Source organism: Lissotriton helveticus, chromosome 9 (assembly GCF_964261635.1).
Source record: "Lissotriton helveticus chromosome 9, aLisHel1.1, whole genome shotgun sequence".
Classification (NCBI taxonomy): Eukaryota; Metazoa; Chordata; class Amphibia; order Caudata; family Salamandridae; genus Lissotriton; species Lissotriton helveticus.
The window spans coordinates 1,093,757,172-1,093,772,608 of NC_136070.1; the positions used below are offsets into that span (position 1 = coordinate 1,093,757,172).

General features: G+C 42.7%; 1 protein-coding gene across 3 annotated transcripts in view; it reads left to right on the top strand.

Moving 5' to 3' along the window:
• FLNB (filamin B) overlaps positions 1–15,437 on the top strand; it is a 530,593-nt gene that overhangs the window by 437,619 nt on the left and 77,537 nt on the right. For all 3 annotated transcript variants that reach the window (XM_078661490.1, XM_078661488.1, XM_078661489.1), the window contains 3 exons: positions 2,324–2,497; positions 4,795–4,953; positions 12,562–12,765. In XM_078661490.1, the coding sequence (XP_078517616.1) occupies positions 2,324–2,497; positions 4,795–4,953; positions 12,562–12,765 (537 nt within the window). The remainder of the gene's footprint in view (positions 1–2,323; positions 2,498–4,794; positions 4,954–12,561; positions 12,766–15,437) is intronic.

The following is a 15,437-nucleotide window of genomic DNA, read 5'->3' on the forward strand; positions in this document are numbered from 1 at the left end:
AGATGAAGGATTTCCTATAAGGGCGTTCCCTGACACTTCTCTCACTCACTTTTGTTCTCATTCACTCTGAAGCATAGATTCATTCAAGGAGAGGACTAATTGCCAGAATTCCTAGTGCACAGATAGCTTCAGTTTGTAACACAGGACCTGCAGTTCCACTTTTTATACATGGGTTGTGGACCAGGGTCAACGGACTCGATAATTCTCGCCTCGGTGCCTACTCTAACCAGGGATCACACTCGGCAACTCTGGGCATTAAGCTTGCCTTATCTCTACAACGGCCCCCCACAGACGCCAGGGATGCCTGGTTTCACCTTGGAGATACCCAGAAAGGGACCATCTCACAGGGAAAGCCAGGACGGGTTCCCCAGCGGTCTTCAGCGCCAGGATACTCCATGGAGTCACAGTGCGCTTTACAAGTACACCCACATTAACATGCATGTACACCATGTAGGTGCACCCTGGACTCTACTTTTCCTTAATATGATACTAATTTGTGGTAAGGGAAAATAGTGTTCTAGATAGCAGGGGCATTATAACTGGCCCCTCTAGAATGAGAGTCGGTGAAAGTAGGGCTTCATAAACAACTGGGGTGATGATACGAACACAAGTGTGACTCTCAAATCGTGGTTGCAAGTTTCCGACACTATCTTGCTGTCTAACTTCTTATACATAATTGTGTTTTGCTGCAATGAGGATTAATCTACTCTACCCATTTCGAATTAATCCTCTGCTAGATGTGTGGCCTCTGACCCACCTCTTTCCACCTCTGTAGCCTCTACTCTCTCTACCCCTCTCCCCAGTAGGTTGTGCTATGGTTCTTAGTGCCGGGACGCCCCGTTGCTGGGGCAGCTGTCGCGCTCAACAAAACACATAACATAGGAGAATAGTTTAACAATATTTTTCTCAGTTTGGAGATGAGAAATAGTTACAAAATGGCTGAAGCGTGTGTGTTTTTCTTTTTGTTTTACCTAGTACAATGCGGGGAGACTGAATTATGGCATGCGTTTTTGCTGGTCATACCCACCCCTGACCCTCGTTGTTGTCCATTTTAGCCTCCTCATAGCTCTGATCAGCAAGTCATTATCCCAATCTTTGGGGCATAATATGGCTATTCCTGCGTTGTATATAGAAAGAGCGGGGTACCTTACCCAGCCTTTCTGTTCTGTATCCATACTTTGTGTGTAAGATTTCCTTCGCTCTGAAGCCAATATAATTCTTAACAGAATACTACAACGATGTGCTATAAAAGGACAGTAAAAATTGGCTTTGGGTCATCTTCTGGGTAAATGGCGGTCACCTACTTCCATGGCAAACCCTGGTCTTGCAGTACAAACTAATACTGTGCTGTCTGTTCTGGGATGGCAAGTCTCACAATTTCGAAAAATAAAGCTATTTACTACTAAACAACAACACCATTTATTTATCTGTTTACTCAAAAAAAACTTAGATGAAAATTTTAACATTTACTATGCCAATAGCTCTAACATTGTCAAAGGCAAAACCATTGCATTGTAAATGCTTGTTTACTGCATGTCACAGAGGTACACGTTATTCATCTATTTGTGTGGCTAGTATATTGTGTTGTGAAATAGTGTAGACCTCTCTTCGTGAATTATTGGTTGACGAGGAGGATGTTTTACCATTTGCACATAACCTGTAAAATGTGAAACATCTGTGCGTTCAGTTGATATGGTTTTTATTGCAGTTGTGCACACAATAAATCTAAAAATCAGATTCCAAAAACAAAGAAATCAGTCAGCCTTTTTGGGGGAGTGATTGCACGAGACACTAATCTAATAATCCTGGAAAAAGTTTAAGTGAAGTGGAGACTGCTACACAAGTTATCAAACCAAAGACGTGATCTAATGCAAACAATATGACATTTTTCACATTATTGCAACAATTGCACGATAAGGAGTGTACATTATGTACTGTCTTTGGCAGTATGTCACTGCAGCCTACTTTCGTTATGATGTACAGCCTGCTCAATGGGAAATTTATAGGTGGACTATTGTTTTTTTATTCTCCTGGGTACATACGTTTTCTAAAATTAAATGACTACATCAAAACAGAGCATTTGTGGCACGCACAGCTGCTTCATTAATCTCAAATGACGTGCATTACTGACAACTACATGCTCTGGGAAGGTCTCTGGGTTAGATTAGCGAATGCAAATTAGATAATTTGTTTCAAATTAGTGATTCTAAACATCTGTGTGAACCTGACATGATATAACTAAACATGGCAGTACTTCAAAAAATATCCTCTGAAAGGATCAACAATGTAATGGGAACTGACATGTTTTGCTTTCTTTCCACAGGTGGGCTGGATCTGGCCATCGAAGGACCCTCTAAAGCAGAGATCAGCTGCATTGACAATAAGGATGGCACGTGCAGTGTGACCTACTTGCCGACGCTACCCGGGGATTACAACATCATCGTAAAATACAATGAGACCCATATCCCGGGTAGTCCATTTGTTGCCAAAATCACAGGTAACCGCGCTTGCGGAACGGAATGACAAGCACCAGGCTCGAAGCCTCTTCATACAGTTCTTTTAATATAAGTGAGTAGTGTAGTGAACAAATGGCATCTAGGGCCATATGTAGGTAAAACGGGTTTTGCGATTCTCAAATTGCGATTTTTAGGGAATCGTAATTAGATAATCGCAAAACGCAATGTAGGTAGCATTAGCAAAATATTTTGCGAATCCCACATATTCCTTATTTGCAAATCGCAAATTGAGATTAGCAAATAAGGAATACCTTCCCATTCATTCCTATGGGCTAGAAGGCCCATAGGAATGAATGGGAAGGCATTCTCATTTTGCGATTCCCAATTAGAGAATCGCAAATTGAGAATGCAATTTCAAGGTTGCAAGGGTGTCAATAGTAGGGGTGGGTGGAATTTGCGTAGTCGCGCTACGCAAAGCTCTGCGAATTGGTGGTACTGCGTGTTTGCGCTGCTTTTTTCCTGTTCGCGAACGCTGTTTGCATGCTCTGGGAGAAATATCTCGCCAATGCACATTTTGAAAGCGTGAACATGCAAAAAATTCCGCATAGCCGCGGATCATGGAATTTTGGGTAATTTTGCGTTCTCTGCAGAACGCAAAATTACCCAAATTCCACGAGTGGAACGGAATTTACCGCCCAGGCTTAGTCAATAGGACACCCTGTTGTACCCCTGAAATAAGCATGTGTGCATATGTGGGGCACATACATGCGCTAAGGTCATGTATGTGTGCCACGTGGCAAAAAATGTATTTTTCAAAGAAATCGCAAATTACCACCAACCTGAAGTTGGTGGTAATTTGCGATTCCTTAAGCCAAAATCTCACAACTTGGGTGCTTCCTACATTGCATTTAAGGAATTGCAATTTGGGATTCCATAAATGCATTCGCAAAATAGGGAATCACAAATTTTGCGATTCCTTATTTTGCAAGTGGGTTTTTGTCTGCTACATAGCACAACGCACAAATTGCGATTGCAAACGCTGAAATTCTTTGAATTTCAGCATTTGCGATCGCATTTTGGCTTCCTACATATGGCCCCTAGTGTTTAATTTGAGCCAGTGTTTTCCAGTGCTCGGGACCAGCACTTAATTTTCAACACCGGCACCTATGCCAGTCTGCCACATGGTGGCGCTCTTTATTTTATTCAGAGGTGAGCAAAACAACTGTTGTTTTTAAATTCAATTACATTAAAAATGATTAATACCCACCGTCGAAGCCATTTTAATAGCTTTGGGGACCTGGAATAGTCTGAATTGTCACATTTGTTGGAGTGTGATAGTAAGTAGTTGGGTTTGCATTGCCATTGGCAGCCCTCGTGGGAGCAATGTGTGGCGCATGCTGAAGTGGCCTCCTATCGAGTGCCCTGGCACTTTTTGTTTTACAAGTTAAGCTCTGCATTGGCCAAATTGATCCAGAATTTTTTTTGTTTTAAATTTACATAAAAACGGTAGGGCATCACAGACCCTGACTCACAGAATAAAGATCTGACTGACTTTCGAACCTAACTCACACATACTACCACAACATATTGTAAGTCATATTTTATCATTCCTAAATATTATCAAGGTGTTTCACACCCAGTTTGTACATATACACACAGTACCAACAAAAGGAGGAGTGAAGGTAGAAAATGGCACTGAAAGACTCTCAAAAACCCAAATGTTTAAATTGGGCATAAAAAGAAGGGTTTGTTTCTGTCTGGGAAACCATTTTGCTAGCAGAAAAAAGAAAAAGTTAAATGTGCTACTGCTTACTTCCAAGAAGTTACTTTAGACATTCCCCAGAAGTACGTGTAGGAAAGCAGGATTACTCAAGGGAATCTCCAATTTGTGTTGATTTCCGCGTGTGCTCCTGGTGATTTTTGGGGCTTCCCAGGAAGAAAGAAATGTATTCAATTCAGGAGAAAATCTAAAATAGGTAGATTTCATATATTTCATAAAGGGGGTCCTGAACCCCTAAAATGAGTGAGTCTTAAATTGAAATTCGTTTTAAAATAAGTTCACATTTTTAGATAACACTTCTGCTCCCCCGCGGGTTATTTCTTCAAGAAGCTCTCATACTGCCCACCAGAGAATCACACAATTCTTAGGGGAAGCAGGGATATTTGTCTTCCTGTACATTGATGACTGTTGATATTCAGATGTATGGTCCTAATAGGCTCATTTTGCCTGATAGTACAAGGGTAGCTATGGATTTTATTGAAACTTGTTTTTAATTTGTTTGGATTTCATGAATGTAGATCTGGCATTAATGTACCCTTCTTAATTCTATGTTTGCAGACGACAGCAGACGGCGGTCCCAAGTTAAGCTTGGCTCCGCTGCTGATTTCATGCTAGACATCAACGAGAGTGATCTCAGCCTGCTGACTGCCAGCATCAGAGCCCCATCTGGTCATGATGAGCCCTGCCTTCTGAAGAGGCTTCCGAACAACCATATTGGTGAGTAGAGTAAATCATACAAATAGGGTGAGTCCATGTTAAATATTCCCTGTAGGTATGTAGGTACCAGGGGTTTCTGCTTGTCAAAGACCAGAGAATATACCCTGAAATGCACACTTAAAACTACAGAGCAACCTATCGGCAGCAATGTCACCATTCTTGTAACAGGTTACGTGCCCGACTTCAGTACACCATGGACAATTGATTTGTGCACTTTTCTGCTTGTGAGAGGGTCGCATGTCAGAGGCTTTACAGTGTTGTACATCTTCATTGACCTTTGTCATCATGAGAAACTACTATGTTCCTAATGAAGGAGTAAATGTCAAACTGGCCTAATACCACCATCTCCACCAGACTGCAGTATCATGATCTATATCTCAAAACTCTGAGATTTCATATATTTTCTTGGTGGTGACATCAGGATGTTTTTATGCAATCGCGATATTTGGGATTAATTAGCCCATGCCAGGCACTGGAGAGGTCCACCTACTGCATAGTCATGGAACTCTCCAGTAGGTGGACCTCTCCAGTGCCTGGCATGGGCTAATTAATCCCAAATATCGCGATTGCATAAAAACATCCTGAACTCAAATTTGAAGGCTGAGTTCATATCGAAGACCATGGAACTCCAAGGTGACATGCAATTACCTTACATTTTACCACAGAGGCTATTTTATTCCCTATAATACATGATGACACATCACTCTTCCCTCAAGTCACTAAAATCCTTGGTGTCTTGCTGTTTCATATGAAAGAGATAGTATAACTGCAGAAATGAAGCATACAAGTGGAAACTAGTGTGAAATTAAACACATCAAAAAGCAGTTAGTAATTTATTCCAGATCCTAGGGGTGCATGCTGAAAAGGCTTGTTATCTTGTTTTTCGTTTTGCAGTGTTTAGTCTCTAATCTGGCAATGTCGGAGCTTCTCATTCGGCGTTTACCTCCAGATATTGCTAGTTTGTTAGCTAGATAGACAAGGGTCTTGGTGTAGAGGGCCTTGTAAGTTATGCAGCTGATCTTGATGGTGATCTAGGTTTACTGGGAGTCAGTGTTGATTCTGTGCGTGAGGGTTAAGTGGTCTGATTTCTTCAGGTGTTCACTGGTGTTGTATAGCTCCTATATATCCCTATATCGTGTTAAGTTAGCATAGGTACGTTTGAGATTTAAACGCCATTTTTCCTTTCTTGCAACTTCTGCACACGACCCTTATTTGTTGACTTAGCTTTCAACCTAGTAGTTTGCCGTGGTGAATGTGAGAATAATATGTTATTGCTCTGATATCTGCTTTGTTTAATAAAACATGTCTGCACGGAGAGTGCTGAAGTTTCAGGAGCAACACGATATGGAATTGTTATGAGGTCTGATCTCCACGCCTTCATAGTCATAACACAAGTGCAGCCTTTGCCAACTTGGGCTTGAGGCGGGATTGATATTGCTTTGCACGAGAATTGTTAACACACTTGATGCGGTGCACATGCAGAGAGAGCTGGTGTATGCTGATGTGATTCCTTCATGCTAGGACACTAAGGTATGGGCCCGCCCTAAAACAACCCAAAGAGACCTTCTTAGATAATAATATAATATATGTGCTAGGGAGGGTGAGATATAAGTGTTGTTAACTCTTATTCATTACAGCATGTTAACATGCTGTCACCATTCGCTTTTTATGTCTTAGTAACTATGCTGATAATTTTGCTACTGATAATAAGTATACTTGTATTATCAAAGATACTGCGCCTGAGAAGACGGCATTAGTAAATAAACATTTCAAATGCACATGTGTCTTCTTTACTCCATGTTCTGGTTTGTAATGATAATATAACGAAAGAGTGTTCATGAGTCCCACGTACCCTGAGGTACTGTAAGTTCATGTTCTGGTTTGTCTAAACATTGGGTGTTTGATATGTCCAATGAGACACTGTAGCTAGCTCGGTAAGGGGTGAGTTGGTTGCTAAGGTGAGTTTTGGGACATCCTAATTTGCCGAGGTTCCACTCCTCTGTGCACAGTTCTGTGTGAGTACAGAAACCCTGCAACATGGCGCCCAACGTGGGGCTGGGGGGGTGTTGTATAGCTCCTATATATCCCTATATCGTGTTAAGTTAGCATAGGTACGTTTGAGATTTAAACGCCATTTTTCCTTTCTTGCAACTTCTGCACACGACCCTTATTTGTTGACTTAGCTTTCAACCTAGTAGTTTGCCGTGGTGAATGTGAGAATAATATGTTATTGCTCTGATATCTGCTTTGTTTAATAAAACATGTCTGCACGGAGAGTGCTGAAGTTTCAGGAGCAACACGATATGGAATTGTTATGAGGTCTGATCTCCACGCCTTCATAGTCATAACACAAGTGCAGCCTTTGCCAACTTGGGCTTGAGGCGGGATTGATATTGCTTTGCACGAGAATTGTTAACACACTTGATGCGGTGCACATGCAGAGAGAGCTGGTGTATGCTGATGTGATTCCTTCATGCTAGGACACTAAGGTATGGGCCCGCCCTAAAACAACCCAAAGAGACCTTCTTAGATAATAATATAATATATGTGCTAGGGAGGGTGAGATATAAGTGTTGTTAACTCTTATTCATTACAGCATGTTAACATGCTGTCACCATTCGCTTTTTATGTCTTAGTAACTATGCTGATAATTTTGCTACTGATAATAAGTATACTTGTATTATCAAAGATACTGCGCCTGAGAAGACGGCATTAGTAAATAAACATTTCAAATGCACATGTGTCTTCTTTACTCCATGTTCTGGTTTGTAATGATAATATAACGAAAGAGTGTTCATGAGTCCCACGTACCCTGAGGTACTGTAAGTTCATGTTCTGGTTTGTCTAAACATTGGGTGTTTGATATGTCCAATGAGACACTGTAGCTAGCTCGGTAAGGGGTGAGTTGGTTGCTAAGGTGAGTTTTGGGACATCCTAATTTGCCGAGGTTCCACTCCTCTGTGCACAGTTCTGTGTGAGTACAGAAACCCTGCAACACTGGTCAATGCAGCTGCATGAAAGATGCCTTTCAGGGGAGTGAGGGTGGTCTATGGGCTGCCATTGAGCAAGGTGGTGCCTCCATTTAGATGAGAGAGGACTAGGGCTTGAAATGACATTTTGAAGTCTTCTCCTGAGTGAAGGTGGAGAAGCGTGGCTCAGTGGTTAGAGGCGGCAGACCCGGAAGCTGAGATCAGCCGTGGACCAGGGTTCGATTCCCCGCCTCGGCGGGTCTCGGGCTCAAATATTCCACGCACTCAACAATTCTCGCTCTGGTGCCTACTCGGCTCACGGGGTCACACTCTGCGACTCTGGGCAATAGCTTGCTTAATCTCCACTACGGCCCCTCGCGGTGGGATGCCTGGCTTTCACCTTGTGGATACCCTGCCGGGGTATCTCACAGGGGAATACCAGGACGGGTTCCCTAAGCAAGCGCCTTGATGCCTTCGGGTGATACGTGCGCTATATAAGTCGCAATACATTTACATACATTTACATACACTTCTTTCAGGAGCGAGTGTTGTACCAAGGCTGTTTTGGTCTTGGCAATGTGTTATTTGAGTGAAAGGTTCAAGTGGGAGGGGATGCGGGAACTGGGGAATCAGGTTTGAGTCCTGGCCTTGGCTCAACATCCAGTGATTATGGGCAAATCCCTATATCTCACTCATGCCTAAAAAATAAACAAAATCTGTATTGTAATCTGATGTTCTTGTTAAGTGCTCTAGTGCCATTGTGGCATGATTGTGGTACATAAAACTGCAAAACACTACAAAGAAAAAAATAATTACACTTGAATGTGCAGGATTTGGTTTTTTATGTTAATTGGGTTGTGAAGCCTGATGGGTTTAAGGTAGAGAGCTGTGACTGAAAATAGAATGTTTGGGGTTGCTAGAAAACCGGAGGAATTCAATCTTTTGTGGTTTAGCATCAGTTAGTTTGGTGACATTCATGTCTGGATGCATTCAAGCAGACTTTGAGCTTCTGTATGTAACTGGTTGAGGATATTCTGAGATAGAGGTGGGTGTCATCGGCATAATGGTGGATCTTGGTGTTGTGGTATTGTATTTTACTGCATTCTGTTGAATCTTTCCTCAGCCTCCGTGGTGTCCTCCTGTATTTTTTGGACTGCAGCTGTGAATCAAGTCCTTAGCTAACATTTTAGTTGACATTTGTACAATATTGCAGCTTAAGTCATATCTAGATTGAAATGTTGTCGTAGCCACCAATCAGTTGTTTCGTCCAAGAGCACATAATAGACTTTTTCGAGTGTCATCATAAGATAGTAGCCCAAGAGAAATGGGCTAACATGGGCAGCGCATGGGTCAGTATAGTGCTGGTACTCTTAAAGATGCTATTTTCCAAGTTTAATAGACTATAATATGGAGTGTCAGGAATATTTTTTTGGGGGGGTCCTTGATACATAGCCAAAATTTGGTCCATTAAAGACATAGGTCACTGTATGATGGGTCATACAAAGTCTACGTCTCCTGTACTGCAGTAGTCCGGAAATGCTGTCTGTATTATCCTTGAGTCTATAAAAACCTAACCATTGGATAGCAGGTGGAAGGTAATTCAGCCATTCCCTGATAAAGAGGTAATCACAATCTCAGGACACTCACACCTCCTATTGTAAATTTGGGAATGTGCTCTGTAATGATGCCTTTTGTCCATAGGACATATCAGGGGTGGCAAGTATTGAAGATGGAGAATGGTGTGAAACTGTGGAGAAGCTTGGTTGTAACGAATGTAACGGAGTGAAAGGGCTAGTGTGAATATAAAAGAGTCAAGCGGCTCAATGGTTGGAAGCGTAGATGAGTGAAGATTAGAATATTAATGTACAAGGATGCAGAAACTTTGGTAAAGTGATATGTGAAAAGAGTATGTGGGTGCCTAGTATGAATGAGTTCAGAGTTTGAGCAATAATAAATGAAGATAAATGACAGGGACAAGTGTGCATGACAACAACAGTCAAGCCAGTGGTGAGCTAATAAGCCTTGTACCCAGGTTACAGTGTTATGTTTAATGAAAATGAAATGTGCTGTGAGTGGATATCCCATGAACAGTGACAATGTGGATAACAAATCATGAGCTTTACACATGGAATAGCCTTTTTAGGTCTCGCCTTTGCGAAAGCGCGCGAAAGCGCGTTCTCGCTGCGAAAACTATAGCTGTCGGCTCAGCCGACAACGACTGGAGACAAGAGATGGCCACACGCACATTAAGAAGCATGGCAGAATCGGATTCCGACACGCGCCTTGGGATTGGGTCGCGCGCGTCGGAATCCGACTCTGCCATGCGCCTTGGGATTGGGTCGCGCGCGTGAGCTTCTACCGTAGACAGCTCACGTTGCGCGGCTCGTATGTTTCAGTTTTGTTTTACTCGTGTGTGTGGCCGGCTGGCATTCCCGAGCCGTGGAATGGAAGGCGCAGCCCACAAACGCGCTGTAAACAAAATAGTGAACTGGCCCGGGGGCGACGGGGCTGAAAGAAAGGCCGTCTTTATCACGGTAGTTGTTGATGGGACGCGCTGTGCTAAGCAGAGCACGTCACCACACGTGGGATGCGCCACTGCATAGCATGCGAGATGGCGCTACGAGACAGAGGCGCTTCAGGGCGTTGGACGAATGGAGAAGGGAGCTGGCACAGTGCGTACACACCGGAAACAGCAAGGCAGCTGCACACCCTGAAAGCTCTCCAGCGCTTACTACTTCTCTGCGCTGGGGAAGGACACGACATCTGGGTGAGATGAAGTTGCCTAGGAGGGAAAGCTCTCCATCACTTACTACTTGTGTGCGCCTCCCTGTGCTTGTGTGCGCCTCACTATGCTTGTTATGTTAGTTAGGGTGTTTGATTAGGCTCAGGAATTGTGCAGAGACGCTTCGAACACTAGTTGATGGAATTTTTTATACCTGGGACTCGTTTTGAATTGCTCATGCTGGAACATTAAGAACAAGCATTTGCAAGGCAATAGGTCTCGCAGTTGTTAGAGTTTAAGCCATTGCCATTGTAAATGGCAATGCCTTTTATTTATGTGTTAGTTTATAAAATGTAAATAAAAGGCATTGCCAATTACAATGCCAATGGCTCAAACTCTAACAACTGCGAGACCTATTGCATTGCAAATGCTTGTTTATTTTTAGATGTGGATTTCCAGAATTCCTGACTTCTCCACATAATTACAAATGCAAAAAGAACAATTGATGGACTGAATGCAGCACAATGTCAAACATTCACCCCAGTAAAAAGATCTGGGCCTAAATCCATCATTTTTTTTGCTCCCCGCGCCCGTCCAGGTCAGGCCCAGCCATATGCAAATCAGTCTAGACTCTGTTCCCAAGGGGACAGTCCAGCCCGAACTGCCAGGCCAGGTCTTCCCTGGACTGGAAACAGGCATCCTGGGACCGGTTTCGAGGCATCACCCCTCATCAGCCAGGCTAGCTTGACTCCAGTGGCATGGAGAGCACGGGACCCATGTTTCTCGTCCAGGGAGGACCTGGCTTCGCAGTTCAGGCTATACTGTTCCAATGAGGCACAGGGTCAAGACTGATTTGAATATATAGCTAGGTATACACAGAGGTGGCATGGTGAGCATAAGAACAATGGATTTAACCTAGATGTATTTACTGGGGCTAAATGTTTGATTTGCTCTGCATTCCGTCCATCATCTGTGTGTCTTTTGCTCCACATAATTAATCAGGGGTATTCAGAAGAGTTCCTACAAGAAAACATCTTACAATGGAAGGAACCAGCTGTGATGTTTGTTGTCCATCCAGTGTTTAGACAGATTGTTTCGTGCAAAGAAAGTAGTTTGTGTGGATGCTACTGGTGATGAACTGGAGTCGATTATTTGTTAGATCTTCAAATCTATGACTTCTTCTAGAGCCTAGTAGAATATATTTTTTCACTCAGAACATACCTTTCTAATTGCATGCGTTTGGCCATATCGCACATATATTGTGCTTGATTTAAATTAAATAATAAAATCTTATAAAGCTTTTACTTTGTTGTCAGTAAAACATCTGCAAGATTATTATTATGCTTCCTTGTAAGAAGAGTCGTCATGGATTATTAGTAGGGCGCGCAGTCCTATGATATTTATTTTATTTGTAACATTTGTGCCTATATTTGTCCATGTTGAATTTTTTTCATCGCAATGGGATTCATGCATGTTTATATTTTTAATCATTGAAAACATTAAGTTGTGATTAGTAGATTTCCACATTTATTTGACTGATAAATGTAACCTTACATTTCGCTGACTGTAGTTTTAATGTGGCAAGTAGTCATATATAATAAAACACTACTCAAATGAATAAATCAACGTTGAAATACTAGTACTTTCCTTTGCAGCTAGGTTCAATTTGCACAGGTATTTGTGCATAGGTCATTATTGACGCCTTGGAAACAGCCTCTACAGAATAGAAAATGTCTATATTTTTCCATTTTTAAATATAAATACAAAAAGGGATGCAGATTAGTTTATGTTAATGTGCAAACATCGTTAAAAACGTAAAACGCAGCACCTTAATTATTGTTATATGCTAGTTGGTTTGCTATTGATCTCATAGTGTAAAGTGGATTATTTTCTGAAATAGACTTGATTTATCTGCAGGAATTTCCTTCATTCCACGAGAAGTGGGCGAGCACTTGGTCAGCATCATGAAGAACGGGAAGCATGTCCCCAACAGTCCGGTGACCATCATGGTTGTCCAGTCAGAGATCGGAGATGCCAGCAGAGTGAAGGTTTCTGGCCCCGGCCTGACTGCAGGGCACACATTTGAACTGTCCGATTTCATTGTGGATACAAGGGATGCCGGTGAGTGTTGCATGGAAAGTTTATTAGAGCTTGTACAGTTGGCTTGCAAGTCGTTTACTACTAAAACGTGTTCCTTTTAGTTGAATTACGGCCAATTATTTTGGTGACTGATGAAAGGTGGTGATCTTGTCTTCCAAAACTGGTTAAATCACGTGCTTAGCAGTGACGGAGACCAGAAATGAGCAATTATTTGCTGCAGATATTCTGTTGCATGTAATCCTAATTGCAAAGTTAAATACAAATATAAGAAAATATATTCCTGTGCTCTATCCACATATTTTCTTTTGTTAAACATTTTGCACCATGAAATTAAATATCAGCCAAAAAAGTGTCTGATTTTTCATGGGATCTTAATTGTCCCTTCCTGGAGACTGATTTGAATTGTGATGTCCTAAGTGTGAAGGGTATTCCCAGTTGTGGGTACCGCGCACACTGTGCCATAGGGCCCACGCTGCATCTCACTGATGAGTCCCAACTAGACTGAAACTGCTTCATGGTTGCTTGTGTTCCTTCAAAGAAGACGTGAGAGTTCGTTTTGGCTGAGCTGTTCGTGTTAGAACAGGACTAAACTGATTTGCCCCTTCTGGCTCCTAATCTTTAGTAGCGCAGTGAGCAAAAAATGATAGGCTGGTATGTTCCCTGGAAGACTGCAAGTGGTTGCGTCTTTTGCAAGCATTTTACCCATCAAATGTATTGTTTTATTATATGGATCACAGATTGCAATTTTTTGTGGATTAATAATAATCCCAAGGAATACAAATATATATATGCAAATAGTGGTTTTTTCCCCTCCTTCCTATACGGACTTCTCCATATGGTCTTTGTGGTGGGAGTAGGAAGTACAAACACATTTTTCCTGGTGGAGAAACCCCTATATTCAGACAACTCACCCAAACAAGCATTTGCAATGCAATAGGTCTCGCATTAGGAAAATTTGAGCTATTGGTATTGTAAATGACAAATTTTGTATTTATGTGTTGGTTTTGAAAATAGCAAAACTAATAGCTTTGTCATTTACAATGCCAATAGCTATAACTTTTGCAAATGTGACACCTATAGCATTTGTAATGCAACATGTTTTGCATTTACGTGACTTAGCTGTATTGATATTACAAATAACAATAGCATTTTTTTTTATAATTAATACTTTAATAAAAGTTATTGTAATGTTTAATGGCAATACCCTAAACTTTTGTAAATAACTTTTGTGAAGATTATGTTCAGTGTATTTTATTGTGACGAAAATCCAAGACCAGAAGTGAAATATTAACATCTTTTTGTGACATTTGTAATAAAGCTTGAAACATTGAGAGAACATATTTGAACCAGTTGTTGCTGAATGGTTGTGCAGCAGAGCCCCCCTCCTTAAAAAACAACAAATAAGGCAACAGTCTACCACAATTAATCAACAGTGGGAGAAGCTTAAAAGCAGCAACTCAAACAATGGGAACAGCCCAAACACAAGCATTTGCAATGCAATCAGTCTCGCCTTTGGGACCTTATTAGTATTTATCCATGCTGTACATTATCCTGGGTGCGGCAACCACCGGCTCAAATTAAGCAGAGGGGGAGGGGAGCAACAAGGGAGGGGTGAGAAGCCTGGAGGGAGAAGGAAATGACGAGAGGCCTGGAGGGAGAAGAGAGTAGCATGGGAGGACAAGCAGCATGGGAGGACAAGAAGCCTGGAGGGAGAGGGGAGCAACAAGAGAGGGATGAGAAGCCTGGAGGGAGAGGGGAGCAACAAGAGAGGGATGAGAAGCCTGGAGGGAGAGACGAGCAACAAGAGAGGGACCAGCGGCTTGGAGGGAGACGGGAGGGACGAGAGGCCTGGAGGGAGTGGAGAGCTGCAGAGGGGGGACAAGAGGCCTGGAGTGAGAAGAGAGCAGCAGGGGAGGATGAGAAGCCTGGAGGGAGAAGGCAGCAACGAGTGAGCGACAAGAAGCCTGGATCGAGAGGAGAGCAACGAGGGAGGGACGAGAGACTTTCAGAGAGAGGGGGAGGGACGAGAGGCCTGGAGGAAGAGAGAGGAGCAGAGAAGGGACGTGAGGCCTAGAGGAGGAAGAGAGCAGCATGAGAGGACAAGAAACTTGGAGAGAGAGTGGAGCAGCGAGGGTGGAACGAGAAGCCTGAAAGGAGAGGGGGGCAATGAGGGAGGGACAAGGTGCCTGGAAGGAGAGAGGAGAAGTGGGGTAAGAGAGGGCTACCGAGCAAGCGTTTGTGAAAGATAAAGCGCGCTGTTGATGAATTGGTCATTGAGCTGAGACAGGAAAATGCTCATTAAAAGTGACGGCAAAGGGCACCAAAGGATTAAAAATAACAAGCAGTGATGGAGGGTGGGGCGCAGGATAATTTCTCTAAAGAAGATTTAAGGGCTACAGACCTGAAAATGAACCGCAGCATTTTTACTGCATGTTTACGATCGGTGCACACAAGGCAATGTGGAAATCTACCACCAAATCCGTTCCAGTTTATGCTATTGTTTCTTTAGCTGGTGCCACGTCCTCTCCGATGCAGAGAAGGCGGTGAGAACGTATTGGGCCTGCAGTGCGACTGCCTTAATAAATCCCAGTGCTCTACATTACGAGGTGGTGGTGGGGGTAGGGGACTGCACGGGGATGTTAAGTGGCAGGTTGGGGCAATGAGAACGATTAACAAGATGTCAGCTTTTAGTT